Consider the following 17,395-nt stretch of genomic DNA (forward strand, 5'->3'; position numbering starts at 1 on the left):
CCAATTGAATGGATATGAATATGTAGACCCCATTCTGTTGTACAAAGGTTACCAGAAATGTTAAGTTCAGGTATTCAGGGACCATTCCCAGGATGCATTCATTTTTCAGATGCCCCATCTCAGCCACAGGACAGTTTAGTTAATGGTCCATCTGTCTGATTTTTCAACTTCTCTTGTTTTATTGTATTTGACAGCAGATTCCATCTAGTCTCCAGGGGACTCTTCATAACAAAGAAATTCCTGTGCCACCAAGCCATCAGCCATGGAACAAACATGAAGAGTCTTCCAAAGGACATGAAGAGGCTTGCAGAGGAAACGAGTGATGGCTCTTTGTGGTGGATCCCAGGACAGTGTGTAAACTCTTTTTAAGCATGCTACATGTTAAATTCCATGACTTTGCAAATGAAGCATCACTCTTTTGAAAAGACATTAGCCTTCAAGTCAAGATGGAAGTACCCAGCTATAGGAAATGATGCTGGCCAAACAGGGCTGGTTCCAGGCGACAGAAGAGGCTATGGTGGCAGCAGGTGCAGAGTGCTCCTCCAACCCCCCAAACAAATAACCTCAGTTATCCCACATTTACATCAATACTAACACATTTCCATTTTACAGAGTCATTTATTAAGACTAGGGGAAAATGACAATGCAGCATTCAAACAAATACCAGCCCAGCTCAAGGACTAAATTTACTGACCATAATGAACATTTTTTTCTATCCTTCAATGTAACAAGAAGATGAACCAACTACCACATTTCTCCTGTTTCCTGGGCAGACCTGCATGCTGAAGGCTGGAAGACACCAGGTGTGTGAATTCTCTAAACTACTCAAGCCTCCAAATCAGGCTGCATTACCAAATTTCCTTGTCCTCAGCCTTATTATTCTTAGTCCGAGATGTCCAGACTTCAGGTACAATATCAGTATCAACCAAAATCTAAAAACCAGACAACTCAGATTCAGCAACAGAAGGTGGATGGGTGGCAAATGTGATAAGAAATGGAAGAAAAACAGCGGTGAAGAAAGTTCTCATCTTCATGTCACACAGCTTCCCTTCCCTGCCAGCAGGTGTTGCTGTGAAAGCTGTGATCTATGCACCTTTAGGTATGACAAAGAGGTAGCTGGAGCTGGCGAATGAAGCATTGAGTTCCTGTGTTTCCTGTGCTGTCGTCTTGGACTGATTATGTGGATGTACCAGTCTTTAGATCTCTTGCTCTTTTCAGGAAACAGGTTGGGGGTATGTACTCTACCAGAAGAATGAGTGTTGGTGGCAAAATGGTCTGATGGGGGGTGGGGGTGGGAATGGGTAATCTTTGTAATCCTAGTAAAATGCTTTCAGAATAATCTGGCATTCAGCTATGAGAAATACAATGAAGCTGCAAGCAGTGAACTTATTTGTGATGTTTGATGTAGGATGGATTACATAAGGAATTGGCTCTTGCACTGTTTCGGGATACTAAAGACATTGTTTATGTGCATGGGAGAGGAAAGCATCTCCTTCTTTCTGATGAGAACAGCAGTATTTTTGCTGTCATGGGTTAAAAAAATGCAACGTGCACATTATTTCAATCACCTGGACTCCCTCTTGCAACAAACATAGCAGACTCCAGAGATGGACAGATGTGTGTTCACTCAAATCATGTGCTAATGAGAATGATATTGCCGGCTATGTTGATGATGTCTCCTTCAAATCTGCCAGATGCAAGGCTAGATTATCCTTGCACTAATACCAATTATACATTGACTTCTTGGAGTTATTCCTGATTTACACCAGTGTATGTGAGAGGAGAAACCAGCCCATACAGTGTACAAAACATTCTTTGACAGAGAATGATGAGTAAATTTTGAGCTGATAAGTTCCGTAGAGTGGCTGAATGTGTGTGTGCTTATGTATATGTAAATGTTGCTCTGATAATTGCACCAGTGAAACTTACTTCTCAAGGTGTCAACTCCTTGACCCTCTCCTTGGATGGCTTGAGTGGAGAATGTTCCTGCTACCATTTTCTCCACTGGAGTGAGAACAAGGGACTGTGGTGGCCCTCCTCTAGCTGCAGCTTTCTGTTGTTCCCCAAGTTTTTTCCTCACTACCCCACGGAGATCTCGCCATTTGTGTTTCAGATCCCCCATGTCCCGTCTGCAATACCCCAACACATTGACAGCTTGTAGGATCTTATTCCACACTCTGTGCTTCTTGGCAGGGGTCCCCCTTAAAGCCCCAAAAAGTAGCTGGTAGTGTTTGGTGACCTTCTGCACAAGCACTTCAGTCTCCTGTGGACTAAAATTGGGTTTCCTTGTCTTGGTCCGCGAGTGTTGTCCTTGATGTGGCGTTCCAGCAGTATAGTGTGTGAACATGGTAACTCTCCCGCGAGCAGCAGGGTCAGAAGTAGAAGCAACCAACTGAGCAGGATTCACAGATTCTGGTGTGGAACTTCTCTTGCATGTCAACATGTTGAGGTTGGTTCCTAGAAAGGTACCAAATGCTGGGTATTTATATGCTATTTAATAAGGTAGCGTGTACATTCCAAATGAGGATGTGCGCACCTACCTTATATTGTTTAATAAAAAGCAGTGTTTCCCACACCCATGTCTGAATTCTGTTTGAAAATGTAAACTCCCACCCACTTGCCGATCCATGGCTGTGCAAGCCTGTCACATGTAAGTTGACATCTCAGCTAACACATGGGAAAAGTCCAATGCCACTGAAATTGCTGTCAGAGTTAACTTCATTTCCTTCATGAGAGCTTGTGTCAGTTATACAAAGGAGCAACCTCTCACAGGTGATCGTCACTGATTACCAATGCTGGAGTAAAACAAGACTGTTAGTGGGGATCCAGTATAGATTTATGGATCACGTCCTGCAATGAGGCAGGGAGGCAGACTAGATGATCCAGTATCTATCTGAATTTGAAACTATTTGGGGTTGCTACTGCCCTGGACTGAAAAGATTTTTGTGCCTGATGCAATGACAATCTGTGTCACTATTTTTTAATGAATCAGGCCCATCGCTATTGTGATCCTCAGTTACACGTTCATTTAACCACTAAAACAGAGGAAAATACTGCTACTGGGAAAACAGATCACAAACCTTAGGGATGGTGATACATGTACAGAAAATACAATATGTCAGAGATGCATCCACAAGGATTCTACATTTTTCCGCCTTAATTCATTCCGTCCATTCCCTGCATGGCAACAAACTTCCTTCCCTTTAAGAAGAGCTGTGGTTATGTTGCTTCAGAAGCTAGCTAACTTGGTAGGTAGGTGAGCTACAGAAGTTTCCTTGAAAGAACATGGGTCTCCTCCCACGAGTGAGCACAAACTGCCTTTCTATTGCTCCCAGGAAGCACAGGGCAGACACGAGTGAGTGTGAGATCTGATCTTGTATCATGGACACAGCAGTATGTTTTGCTGGCCAGCCTGATACTCCCTCACTAAGTATTTTTGGTTTTATTTAAATGAGGAGACAGTTGCAGAACTTTCATCTCATGTGTATAACAGTCAGAAATTAATACCCTGGACGTGGTGAGAACTCCCCCTTATCATCATCAATGCTGAATTTTCCCTGTGGGTGTTTCAACTCCCTTTACCTTCTGATTCCTCTTACTTGTGTGTAACATTAATGTCAAAAGATACACAGTGGGAACTTGCAGCAGCTGAGTAGGGAGATATCTTGACTGGCTGATTGACTGAAAAGCTACTCAGAAAGAAAGAAAAAAGTTAACATTGCTACTGGAAAAAGAACGCCTCCTATATAAAAGCAGTAAAAGCATGATGCTGGTTTAAAGACAAAGGGTCCTACTTTCTACAGCTTTTTGTTTTATTCCAGGCAAGTTAATATTGGGGCCACTTCCACCGCACGAATAATGGTTTAAAAAATAAATCTAGCCGCAAGGAAGTTGGTGACAAGGATCATGACACTAACTGATTTATGTTGTCATGTCCCTCAAGGCATTAACATCTGATAGCCTCCTGAAGCCCAAGCGGGTCCAGAAGTTATATGTGCACAAAAAGAGCTGCCAAACAGGCACAAGATCACAAACAAATTGTTGCAGATGTCATCTTGATGTTGCTCTCTGTCTGTGAATGAACAATTTGCGTGATGGCACTTGCACATTTCTGTCTGGATAGACATATCTGCAGCTTAATGGACGCTTGCCAAAGACTGCGTGCTTGGCAAGGAAACAGTGTGATCAACAGTCAAGACTGGAAATACTTCTCCGTTTATGATTTCTCTCTTAGGGTCTGGTCCGACTCCCACTGACTTCTATGAGAGCTGCAAGTGCTCGGCATCTTTGCAAACCAGGCTTCTCTTATATTTAGGTCGCTAAACCTGGATTTAAGAGCCGAATTTAGACACTCAGGTTCTTAGGAAATTTTGGCAATTGTTTAAGGCACTGGATAGTTCATTTTATCTCATACAGGCTGTAAAACAAAAGGGAGAGAAACACATCTGACCCTTCCTTCCCTTATCTGTAACAGGAGATGGTCATGAAGGAGCTGAGGGGACAGGACATTTTAAAAGACCTGGATCTCCTATATTTTGCCTCCATTTCTTCCCACTGGTCACCACTTTCTGTCAATGATGCTCTTGATGTTGGAGAACAAACAGTCAATGGCTAGGCATTTCCTCTGTTCCCCTGCCTTCCACCAGGGCACAAGCACGCTGCCTCACTGTGGTCCAAAGCCCTGCCAGCGGGGGAGCAAGGAGCAATCAAGCTCTGGACGTATGTTTGGACCGTGTGTGTGAGTCAGAGTATTATGACTCAAGCTTTATTAAGCAGAATCAAGCTATGCATTTTTTCTGCAGCTACAACAGTTTTTCATTCCAATTCCAGAGGAAGATTGGCTATGTCTTCCCCACCCTACATCCAACAGCCGATGGATTGTTCTTCCTGTGAAATCTATTTTTATGCTACCACCAGCAGTAACTATCCCAACTATCACAGAGGACAGCTCTTCAAATCCAAGGAGATTTCCATGGACAAAGACCAATGGTCTCAGTGGCAACTCAGTTGTCTTAAGCAGCCATGGCATTGGGATCGTTTTGGCCCATAAAACTCTTTTGTAGGTGAGTTGCCACCTCAGATCCGAATGGCAAAATCAGATAATAAAGTACATACCTTAACACTATGGTGATACCTACCTATTGTGTCACCTTGTTCATAAACCATGGAGGCCAGGTCTTTAATGATCTGGTTTACATCCAACATGTCACTCTGAAAAGGTGAAAGATCACAGTTAGTGATCAAAAGATACATCAAAACCCAAAAGAGTTGCCCAGTTTCTCAATCTTGGAAACATATTTTTTTTCTTCTGCATAGAACAGTGATGACCAAATATTCTCACTATACCTTTAAAGGGTCCTTAAACAACACCAGAATTTGTTGCACTTCAGTTACCAAACTTTGCACCTGAACCAACTGAGTTGCCTTGCAAAAGGAGGAAGTTAAAAAATTAGACTACCCAGCTGCCTAGAATAACTGTGCAGCACTAAAGAACAAAAAACAGCCCTCCCCTATTTCTAACGAGCTGTGTTTGAGCGATTTATCTAGGACAGCTGATTTTTCTGTACTAACTATGTTCTCTCAGTATTGCATGCTTGTGGTGAAATACCATTATTAAGTGAATGGAGAACTGATAGAAAAAGTGCCAGATTTTGAAATCTCTTTATCTTTAGGTCAGTTAGGGCAAAGCTATGTGATGAGTGGATCTATTTACACCTCTTCAAAGTGTCAAATAATTAACTAGTTAAAGCAACAGTAACTCTTCAAATTAAAAACTAGCAACTGCAATATTGATTCTAAATTAGAGCCTGTAACAAACTAGCATGTAAGAACATCATCAAATCTTAGCTTCATGTAACTCTGGCTCTAAGAAGAATGATTAATCTGTAAATGGGGTAATACTGAATGCAATAGAGAAAAGGCTCCTATTAGCATACCAGAAAAGGACACTCGGACAGAACTTGTTGCTATAACTTTTGAATTTTTATAGCGCCTTTCATGCAGAAAGATCCGACTTTGCTTCACTATCTATCTTAGGACACAAAAACATTATGCTGAGTGTGAGTGAAGGCTTCTCAGTGTATAACAGAACTATCACAAAATACAGGTGCCACCATAATACAGCACTTCTGATACACAGATAAATCGAGGGAGGGAATTAATCGGTGCCAAATACAATGCATAGCACCAGAGCAAGAGCAAACCCTTACTCCTGTGTGAAGCGTCACTGGATCATTGATGTCCATATGGAACAGACAAACTCTCAGGGCATGATCTACGCATGGTAACCACTTTTGGCAGTATTCTCTTTCCTTTGCTCTGCAGATAGGTGTTTTCAGAGCCAGTGCATAAGCATAAGGCATATAGGAGAGCAACCCTAAATCCCAGGGAGATCACATGTTCTTGGGCAGGAGCACCTTGTTGATTCTACTGGGGCACTGAGGGGAAAAAACACACATACATATTCCCCATAACACATGTGGGAATGCTTTCATGGAGAAGTGTAGCTTCTCTCTCCCCTCAGACTCATCCCACATGTTTTCTCACAGGAGGTGATTTCCTCCCCCAACTTTTAAAATTGCTTTTAAGAGACTCCCTCACACACGTAACTGAACAGCAGGCTATTCACCTACTTTAAGCCTGCTGGGAGTAGAATCTGTGGTGCAAAGGAGTCTAAATGTCCCCAGCCTGATGGTCAGACAACTAAACTATCCCCTTTGATTAATTTATAAATGGTTCCAAGTGTATCTACATTCATTTTTGAAGTTTATTATGTAATTGTGAGTAGAACAGTACTTAATTATATAATGCAGTTGAATCTCATTAATTTGTAATGAAGCCTGGGAGAACCACTGCGAATTACTGAACATGGCAAATTTCAGAGCAAGTGAACAAATACAAGAAACAAAAGCTAAACACCCAAAGCATAGGATAATGCATCACGAAATGCACTCTGCTCACTCCCTTGTCAAGTGCAGTCTAGCTTTAATTATGTATGAGAATATTCATAACTAGTAAATGTTCTGTGGAATATTTTATGAAAGTAATGATGTTTAAGTAACACGAGATCACACTCTAACACCGTGGTAGTAAATCATAACCAAGAAGGCAGGTGCCACTGTAGTTTTTCTATGGGGAGTGAGGATTAGCAAAGTGTGAAAGAAAGAGATGGCACGCGGGGATGGGGGTTAAGCAACATTCACATAGGTCTCTTGGGACTAAATACATCCCAGTTAAAACTTGGTTTCCGTGAGTTGAACCAGAGAGGATTTCACCTGTCTTTCAGTCTGTCTGTCCTGGCAATGGAATGGAGTCACCATAGCATCTGTGTACTGACGTCTGCTACATTTGGTTTCATGGTGACTATTTGGCTATAATGCAAAATACATCCCTGCAGTAATTACACTGAAGTCAATGACAGACAAGAGAACAAACTTTGTTTCAGAAGGATCAAATGACATACTGCCCAAACTGATCCTCAACAACTAATTAAACTGCATATATTGTTGTGATATTTGCACATTAAACTCAGTATATTACAGAATAAACAAAAAGAGAACTACAGAGATAATGTACTACACATTATCAGTCACACACTGTACTGCTTGCTGCCTATCATACCCAATTATTTATTAGATCAAAACAGACTTCCCCCACTACCCTGTGAGTCCAATATCTCCCTTTCAAATGTCAATAACAATGCTTGCTACAATATCGCTACACATCAGTGCAGCAGAGAAGGTACCACGGAGACCAGAAGGTAAAAGGCAAGCAAGGAAATGAACTTAAGAAATTGTTGACTATGGTATTAAAAAGCAAAACAGAGCAAGCTGCAAAGTGGTGAGTACAGAATAATATAACCCACAGCACAGAATTTGTTGAATAATTTAACCAGACACTGCAAAGTTTTCAAGTAACTGAAATATGTTAGCAAACAAAAAAACAACTTTCAGAACAGACAGTATCGGAGAGTTACATTGTAAGAGCTTCCTGCCAAGAATCAGTACATCATAATGAACCACTGAACTTTCCTGTAAAATGGAAGTACTTCTATTTTCCAAGTTTCTACATATTATAGACTCATAGACTCATAGGTCAGAAGGGACCAATATGATCATCTAGTCTGGCCTCCTGCACAAGGCAGGCCACAGAACCCTACCCGTCCACTTTTATAACAACCCCTAACCCAAAACTGAGTTATTGAAATCCTCAAAATTGGTTTGAAGACCTCAAGCTGCAGAGAATCCACCAGCAAGCGACCCATGCCCCACGCTGCAGGGGAAGGCGAAAAACCTCCAGGGCCCCTGCCAATCCGCCCTGGAGGAAAATTATGCATGTTTCACAATTGAATATAGTGTCTCACAAATCTCCTTCACTTCATAGAAACAAGAAACACTTGATTTACTAGAGCTTGCTCTTGTTTCACATATTCTATGCCTGACGGTGGTGGTTGTTTGGTGGTGCTGGGGTGGTCGGTGATGGTGGTGGTGGTTGGTTGTTGCTGTTTTGTTATAGTGTCTAGGAGTCGTGGTCATGTCCCAGGACTCCACTGTGCTAGATGCTGGACAAACACAGACCAAAAGGACAGTCATTGCTCCAAAGAGATTACAATTTAAGTATAAAACAAGAGAAACAGCTGGATACAGACAGAGCAACAGAGTACTAGGAAACACGGAGACTACGCACTTATGTATGTATGTCCATGTATATTTAAACACACACTTGTCTCTTAAGTGGATTAACATTACAGGAGGTTGCAGAGGAAGCACGCGTTAAGAAGGGATTGAAATGAAGAGAAGAGAGCCAATTGAAGGCTGATCCAAAGTCTACTGAAGTCAGTGGAAAGACTTCCACTCATTTCACTTGGCAATGAATCAGGCTTTTAGTGCAAAAGGAAAGAGAAGGCACTCCATGTGAAAGAGCCAGCACAAAAAGTGGAAGGAGGCCAAACTGGGAGAAGGATACAGATGACGTGCCAACCAGAATGACCTGTGTGGATAGGGAGGAGGACAACAGGAGATCTGAGATGTATGCAGAGATGAAACTGTGTCGCAGCTTGAATGTGAGGATGCTGAGCTTTAGTGAGCAAGAGGAAGTCAGTGTGGAGAATCTGAGAAGGGAATTACATGGTTAGACTGGTGGGAGAAGATGATGTTTAGCCGGCAAGGTGCTCAGTGCCTCACACTTCAAGGAACACAAACAAGCTGCATGAGACCTATTATACATACGGAGAGGGAAGAACAAAGAGCAAAAACACCCTAGAAAATCACCAGGCTCAGATGGTTTTACAGGGATAATTTACAAGTTCTTTTAAGAACTAGAATCAGAGGGGTAGCTGTGTTAGTCTGGATCTGCAAAAGCAGCAGAGTCCTGTGGCACCTTATAGACTAACAGATGTATTGGAGCATGAGCATTAGTGGGTGAGTACCCACATGCATCCGACGAGGTGGGTACTCACCCCCGAAAGCTCATGCCCACTACGTCTGTTAGTCTATAAAGTGCCACAGGACTCTTTGCTGCTTTTAAGAACTATTAACTTCCCGGTTAACGAGAATGTTACACCTCCCAACAGAAGGCTCAGTTTAACATGCCCACAATTTCACCATTCTTAAAGCCAGAGAGAGAACAGCCTGGATCATAAATCCTACCAGCCCATTTCAGCACAGAACAAACATTTCAAACATATTCACAAAAACAGCAATGAAAATGTTACCTCCTCCGACAGCCACTCTCATTCCTAAAGGTGTCAAGGTTTAACAACATGGCAAACATCTACATTTATCCCCACATGTAATTTTACTCTCAGGACACTTTAAATTCCAGTCACAAGAACAATGCTAAATAAACAAGAGGTGACTTCATTTGCATTCCAAAGGGACAGGCCAGGGATGCTCTCACTGTCCCTTCTCATTCACTTCTGGCCACATCCTGGAGTTCTTGATCAATATTGACTTAACCCTTTTTCAGGGAAGTGTCCCACAGACACCATAGGGAGTTTGCCTGAGTAGGGAGAGAATACAAAACTGAGTAGAGAGCTCAGGGTTTGTCCCTTTAGAGGAAGAACCTCTAGTCTTAAACAAATTGGATAGAGGAATCTAAATTAACTACTAAATTAATCATATCTGCGTATGCAGATCATGTAGGATTCTATATGCAAACTCCTGGGTCTGCCCTGCCAGTCATTTGATGAATGATCAACAAGGGCTGTTATAAAATGAAATGGAAGCAGGTAGAGGGTAGGATCTCAAAGGGGTAAAACACAGCACATCTTTGTGCATGTAATACAGGGACGCAACCCAGGAAAATATCCCAAATGTGTTACCCTTGGGGTAGCCCCCCCACAGCACCCTCCCAGGGCCAAGGCACATATAACCATTGGGGAAAACCCATTCCAGGTGCCCAGCATTTGTTATAGTAGGGAAGCACCGTTCACGGTGCCCAGTGTGCATTACTTTAAGGAGCACATTTCTCCCACTGTCCAGGCTGTGCTGCACTCAGAAAAGAGCATAAGGACATTTCTCAGCGTTTAAACTCAAACATAGTGTAAACCTACCCCCCTGTCTCTTCTGGGGGGACAGGGAGAAGGGACATAGAAAGGCAGAGAGCTTCTTTAATGCTAGATGGAGATAAACTAAATCTCACCCGCAACAGTCTTTCAAGGAAATTTTTTTCTCTTGTCTACAGCTGGGGAGAAAAAATGACATCCTATAAATCATACCGAGCCAGGCTAAGCAACAACAGACCAGCAGAAAATTGTTTTGAGGGCAGAAGCTATCCACAACAGCAATTACAGCCTGAGTTAGACCTCCTCTGGGACTGCTCAACAACCAGCAAGGGGAGTATCTTTCTCCTTCTCTTGCTCTGTTTTGTTGTCTTAATGGTCAGTGCCATCTTGGGAAGTGATGGCACCATGCTGAATAATTAAAATAGCTCTGTTGAGCTTCATCATCTCAGTCCCTAAGCTGACTGGGGACAGTTGGCTCCAGGAGCACTGCAGAGACACTGTGCTCGACAGCAGAAGCTGAGTAGATGGGTTCTGGAAGGTGTGATGTCTAGCTCTTATCAGACCAATGTGATGCCATTACGTAGAGCCTCTGAACAGGGAGGGATAGAGAGGAAGGATGCTAGAAACCTCTCCCTGTTAACATGATTCATTTATTAGGGCCTAGGTAAGAAATAATGCAGTAATATGGCCATCCATCTCTGGTCCAGGCAGTGGAGTGAATTCAGATGTGGTGAAAGGTGCTGGACTGATGGCTTGGAACACCAAAGTCCTTTATTTATTCAAAAAAGAGGCAGGACCAGTACATGCTTTCCTCTCACTACTCCCTGGAAACATGGTTCAGCACTGAGGTAGAGGCTAAAAGGACAATTTAGTCACTATAGACCAGTGCTTCTCAAACTAGGGCCACCGCTTGTTCAGGGAAAGTCCCTGGCGGGGCGGGCCGGTTTACCTGCCACGTCCACAGGTCTGGCTGATCGTGGCTCCCGTTGACCGCGGTTTGCCGCTGCAGGCCAATGGGGGCTGCAGGAAGTGGCATGGGCCGAGGGATGTGCTGGCCACCATTCCTGCAGCCCTCATTGGCCTGGAGCAGCGAACCGCAGAAAATGGGCGCCGCAATCAGTCGGACCTGCGGATGCGGCAGATAAATAAACTGGCCTGGCCCGCCAGGAGCTTTCCCTGAACAAGCGGCGGTCCTAGTTTGAGAACCACTGCCACAGAATATTCAGTCCTTGGTCTGTCCACTGGGGCTGCAGACCATAAATTGGTTATCAGCTATGATGGATTTTTTGTGCTATACACACATGCTCACTAAGAACGGGACCAAGAGACACCAACTCAGGTCACATCATCAGCCAGACACCCATCGGTCTTTCAGTCACCAATAACCTGGGCTGCATTTGGACTAGTCACCTAGAGATGAAGGGTTCTCTATGCCTTTGCCACGCCTCTTGAGCCATCTAGGCACCTGTTCTTGAAGGTGTTTCTCTACATTGAGGACTAATGATAAGTGTCATTACTTGGGATCTGACTAGCAAAAGTGTGCAAGAGATACAATAACAGCAGCAACTTATTAGGCAGATGGTTTGTTGAGTTGAGTGAAATATTTGGGCAAATAGTAAATTCTCCGAACAATATTTTTTTTCAGGACACCAAAACAATTTGTGAATTCAGTGAATAGTTCCCCCTCCCAACCTCCTCGTTTGTTGTTTTGTTTTTCAAAACAAACCATTTTGACATTTTGTTTTGAATCGACATTCAAACCATTTCATTTGATCTGAATAATTTTTTTTTTAATGTCTGATTTTTTATTTTGGTAAGTAAAACTTCATTTTGGTTCTAAACTAACTGATTCGTTTCCCAGATATTTCAGTTCGGACACCCAACCAAAAAAAATATTCAGTCAACTGTACTTATGAGTAGTTATTTAATATCTTTTATCTACTTCTTATACACACATACAAAACACTGAAGTTTCCAAATTGCCCCTGCAGCTAAAATTATATGCAACCTCCTACTACCTTTACTCTTTTTTTGTGTTCCGTATGCCCTATTGTGTTTGGTCCCTATTTAGTTTATAGACTCTTTGAGGCAGGGATTTTCTTTCATTGTAAGTATGTACAGCATCAAATGCACTGAGATTGTGATCTGGATTGGCACCACTGCAACTTTCCACTTTTAAAGCATCTTCCTTCAGACAATCTCACAAGACCACCCCTTCCTCTGTGTGTGTGTGGGTAAGTAAAACTTGTTTTTCTCCCCCCAAATAATAAAAAAAAAGAACCTCCCCCAAGATGTTAGATAAAGGGTTGAGGCTTGGCAGATTACAGAGATAGAAATGCAGTCTAATTCTGTCTGAACCAGCACAATGCAGAATGGTTATCTCAGCCTCCATTCCCCTCTAAACACTACATTTCAAGATAAGCGTGAACACTGAAATGTTCCGATAGACAAATAAACAAAGAAGAATTGCTTTTCCTTGCTTCTTTTTGACAGCAAAAGCTGCATTTGATTCCATTTTATCTTCAAAGCAATGGGATGATAGTTTGGTATCAGGGAGAGGAGAGCAAGGAACGGCTTGCATCAGAAAACAGAAAAACAATATTCTTGCGCAGGGAACCAAAAAAATTACCCGACCCTGTCAAGGGGTAGAACAAATTGAACAATGTTTCAAAAGTCTTCTGTGATGCATGGCAGAGCATGTGTTTCCTAATTAGGTACGAACATCCCTTACCCACACAGACCCCATTCCAAATGCTCACCCAGCCTACGAGGGGGAGTTGCTGGCAGTGAGGGAAAAGGTGAAGTTCTGCACACAAAGTAAATGACGGAGGAAGGTGTTTCATTACTCTCCTGAGTACAAGCGATAATGTCGGCTCTGCTCTCTGACAGTGATAATGCCACAATTCTTATTTCCTTTCGCTCGGCATCTGATGTTGCTGCACTTTGTTAGTCCAGATGACTGAGGCCTCTGGGACTTTGCAATTCATATTGGGAAGAAATAATGTCAAAAATGCATTAGACTGGTCACACCTAATATTTATAGCTTGTGAATTTATTCATGTATGTACTTATTTTTACTGTGATAAGGCTCGAAAACACGCAGACACTCCAAACCGAATGGTGTGATCCCCAGAAGATGAGGTTTTCTGCTACTTTCCCACCACAAAAAATAAACACCTCCCCGCCCCAGCACACAGACACAGAGTTTGAAGGAAAAATGTACTTGTGTTTGAGAAACTGGCCTGGAAATCTAGATATGTGGGTTCTATTCCCACTTCCGCCATAGATTTCCTGTGTGATCTTGTTTCAGAGTAGCAGCCGTGTCAGTCTGTATCCGCAAAAAGAACAGGAGTACTTGTGGCACCGTAAAGACTAACAAATTTATTTGAGCATAAGTTTTCGTGGGCTACAGCTCACTTCTTCGGATGCATGAAATGGAACATATATTGAGGAGATATATATACAAGCATAGAGAGCATGAAAAGGTGGGAGTTGCCCTACCAACTCTAGGAGGCCAATAAAGTAAGGGAAAAAAAAATCTTGGGCAATGCACCTGTCTCAGTTCTCCAGGTGTCCCAGAGCTGTCGTGAGGCTAAACTGACATTTGGAAAATGCTCAGAGACTGTTATGATAAGAGCTACAGAAAAAAAAAAAAGAAATAAAATTAAACACAAATAAGCAAGCACATGACATGGTGGCATCTGCATTATGGATACAAAAATGTCATTTATACAAAACGTTTCCCTGATGGAGTGGATTCATTGAAAAAAATAGACGTTTGATAGGTGACTGGACACAGAATCCACAGAAAAATTATAGCAGACACAGCTGTAACACAAACTTCACCCCACAATGATTCACCATCCCTGACCTGGAAGAGTACTTCTATGGGTAAGAGAGTAATTCAGTCTTCATGGCCCATTCAACCCTCGGCCTATCTGCGGAGCCCAATAACAAGTACTCCAGTTAGCTGAAATTGTGATGGGTGGGTTTATGACATGGATGCCTGTGCAGTAGGAACTATTAGGCTATGGTGCCTAGTTATTTTAGAGAGGTTTCTGAACAGCTCCAGTGAGCCATGGGCCTGTTAAGCAACAAATTACTGAAAGCAAGTTATGTGGGTTCATGTGATATCCTATGAAAAATGCTTTTCACTAGGAATGGATATATCAATGAGATGACATATCTTGAACTGCTTGGGACCATTTACTCATTTACAAAAGAAAAGGGCTTCAGATACTGTCAGCCACAGAGTTTTTTTGGTAGCTGCTCAGAAGAAGAAAATCTACTGTGTACTAAGTAATCAAGGACATGGAAATCTATAATCAAAACCTGAGCTGAATATCACCACATTTGCTTTTTCTGCTGTATACACCTCAGATTCTGGTGTATAAACTAATACAGGTATTGAGGGAAATAGCAGTAATCTATCAAACTGACTGATATCAGCCCCAGGAAAGAGAAGTTTATTGCAGACAGTATGTTCTTATCTTCAAAAAATAGAAACTGTGCAAAGATTATGACAAAAAGCTAAGCAGTCTGCACTCTTTATACACTTTGTTTGCAGCACTATTAATTCCGCACTCTGGATTTATTTCCACGAGGGTCATTTAACTGGAAAAATATGAAGGGTAAATTCATTTTCTTTTTAGGAGCGTTCTGGGAAACTGAGCAATTAGTGTAATCTTAAACTGTCAATTGCCATTCAATTATTTGACTTAAATATGATACTGAATACAAAGTGTGATCTGCATTTATCCAGTACATGACTCATTCAGGGGGTGGAGGGGCGATGAGAGAACCAGAGAGACCTGGCAATGTAACAACTAGGAATCTTTCATTGCTAGGTTGCCAGTTCAAATCCTTCTCACTAAGGAATTTAATGGGTAGCAGGTTTAAAACAAATAAAAGGAAGTTCTTCACATAGTCAACTTGTGGAACTCCTTGCCTGAGGAGGTTGTGAAGGCTAGGACTATAACAGGGTTTAAAAGAGAACTGGATAAATTCATGGAGGCTAAGTCCATTAATGGCTATTAGCCAGGATGGGTAAGGAATGGTGTCCCTAGCCTCTCTGTTTGTGAGAGGATGGATTATGGATGGCAGGAGAGAGATCACTTGATCACTGCTTGTTAGGTTCACTCCCTCTGGAGCAGCTGACATTGGCCACTGTCAGAAGACAGGATAGTGGGCTGGATGGACCTTTGGTCTGACCCAGTATGGCCGTTAGCATCAGCTGAAAGTTATTAGCATCAGCTGAATGGTGGCTTGTGTGTGTGAAATAATGTTATGGGTTCAGATCATAGTGAGGTCTGCATCACCCAATGTCAACTGGCACCTGTGCTAGCAGTGTAATCCAAGGCATTCAATGGAGACGAGTGATTTACAAATTCCAGCCAGCCACCATGGATTGAATGGATCTGAAGTAAGAACCAACCTCGCACCACAGAGGCATCTTTCCAAGCTGGGATTGGAGCACAGGGATGGCGAAGTTTGCATCATACCATTGGCAAGCAAGTACTCAGGGACCATCTTTTTTGTTCTGTATTTGTACAGCACCTAGCACAATGAGGCCCCAGTGCTCTGGTAAACCAAATACTAAATAACAACTACTCTAGTTTCCAGGACAGGTCACAATTCAGAAATTTTCACTGGCACTAAATTAAAATAACTTGAAAAATAAAACAAACAAAAAAGACAATCTGCTGCATGTCAACCATTTTATATGAGTTCAGCATCATAGTTTAATTCTGCGTTAGCTACTCTAATTATACGGTTAGATGAGATGTTCTTTACAATTAACTAACGCATTAACGACCAACCCCTGGACAACCTTACTAGAAATGACTCTGTGTGCGTTTTAAATAAGGGTTTGTGTTTCCAGTAGCGGAAAATTAAACATCTTTAAAGACTGAGCCAGTTTAAAAAAAAAATGACCTGTAGCCTTCTAGGCAGTATAAGACTTGGAGTGCTTCCAGCATTGGTTGCATGGTGAAACTGCTCTTCCAGGAGGAAGCTAAGGCTGGAACTTGTCTATATTTTTTCATTCTAAACATTTGATGAGAAATGGCTTTTGGCAAAATGGAAATGTCCACAGAAAATGGCTGATTTCAAGAAGTTTTTCAAGTTTTCATCCAAAAATCACCCCGACCACCAATTTAGAGATTTTCAATGGTTTATTTATTTGTGAATAAAAACCTGAAAACCTTTGAAGAAAAGTTTCAAAAGAAACTTCTTTTTTTTCACCAACATTTTTGTAGGAAGATAAAAATCTTTCCTTGTGGACTCTAACTCAGCCCATGTATAATCAGTTTCAAAATTTCTCCCCAGAAGTTGCTGCATTTCATTGGTTGGTTAAGTATTTCCTATATATTAGACTGTAAAATGGTTTGGGAGACAAGGCTCCAAATAAATGCAAAGTATATGTACAATAAATGCACCATGTAGAAGTGCTACACTATTCTCAGGGAAATTGTGGTGCTAATAGCCTTCTTAGTGAGGTATTTTTAATGATGCACCAGCCTTGTGCTATGATAGAGCTGAAGTGACTAAGCGCACTCAAGTGCAAGGGGCAGTGATTAATGGACCATGGTGCCTATGCCTACTGCTAACTGGATGCAGCAAGGGATATTTCGGGCAAAAAGGAGCCAGCCCTTAAAGAAGTCTTCTGTGCAGGGGGTGGCCATTGTTGCAGTCCCTGGTGCTCTCCTGAACACAGGGAATATTCCTCGCTAGCAGCTCCATGGTTGCAAGACCCAATCTGCTACACATCAGCAGGCAGAGCTAGCTAATATGAAAGGGTTGAACTCATCTGAGGTCTGACACAGAAGCCTAGCGCTCCAAGAGCTGGGGCAGGCATTTGCCTCCTTGAGACACAATGTCTCCTGGGGCTTG

At 42.2% G+C, this 17,395-nt stretch overlaps 1 protein-coding gene across 1 annotated transcript in view; it reads right to left on the minus strand.

The window, feature by feature from the left end:
• Positions 1-17,395, minus strand: part of TSNARE1 (t-SNARE domain containing 1) — a 637,975-nt gene that overhangs the window by 22,265 nt on the left and 598,315 nt on the right. The window contains exons 12-13 of the mRNA XM_030553891.1: positions 5,139-5,211; positions 1,930-2,457 (exon numbers count right to left, since the gene is read on the minus strand). Of these exons, the coding sequence (XP_030409751.1) occupies positions 1,930-2,457; positions 5,139-5,211 (601 nt within the window). The remainder of the gene's footprint in view (positions 1-1,929; positions 2,458-5,138; positions 5,212-17,395) is intronic.

This window comes from Gopherus evgoodei, chromosome 2 (assembly GCF_007399415.2).
Source record: "Gopherus evgoodei ecotype Sinaloan lineage chromosome 2, rGopEvg1_v1.p, whole genome shotgun sequence".
In the NCBI taxonomy this organism is placed as follows: domain Eukaryota; kingdom Metazoa; phylum Chordata; order Testudines; family Testudinidae; genus Gopherus; species Gopherus evgoodei.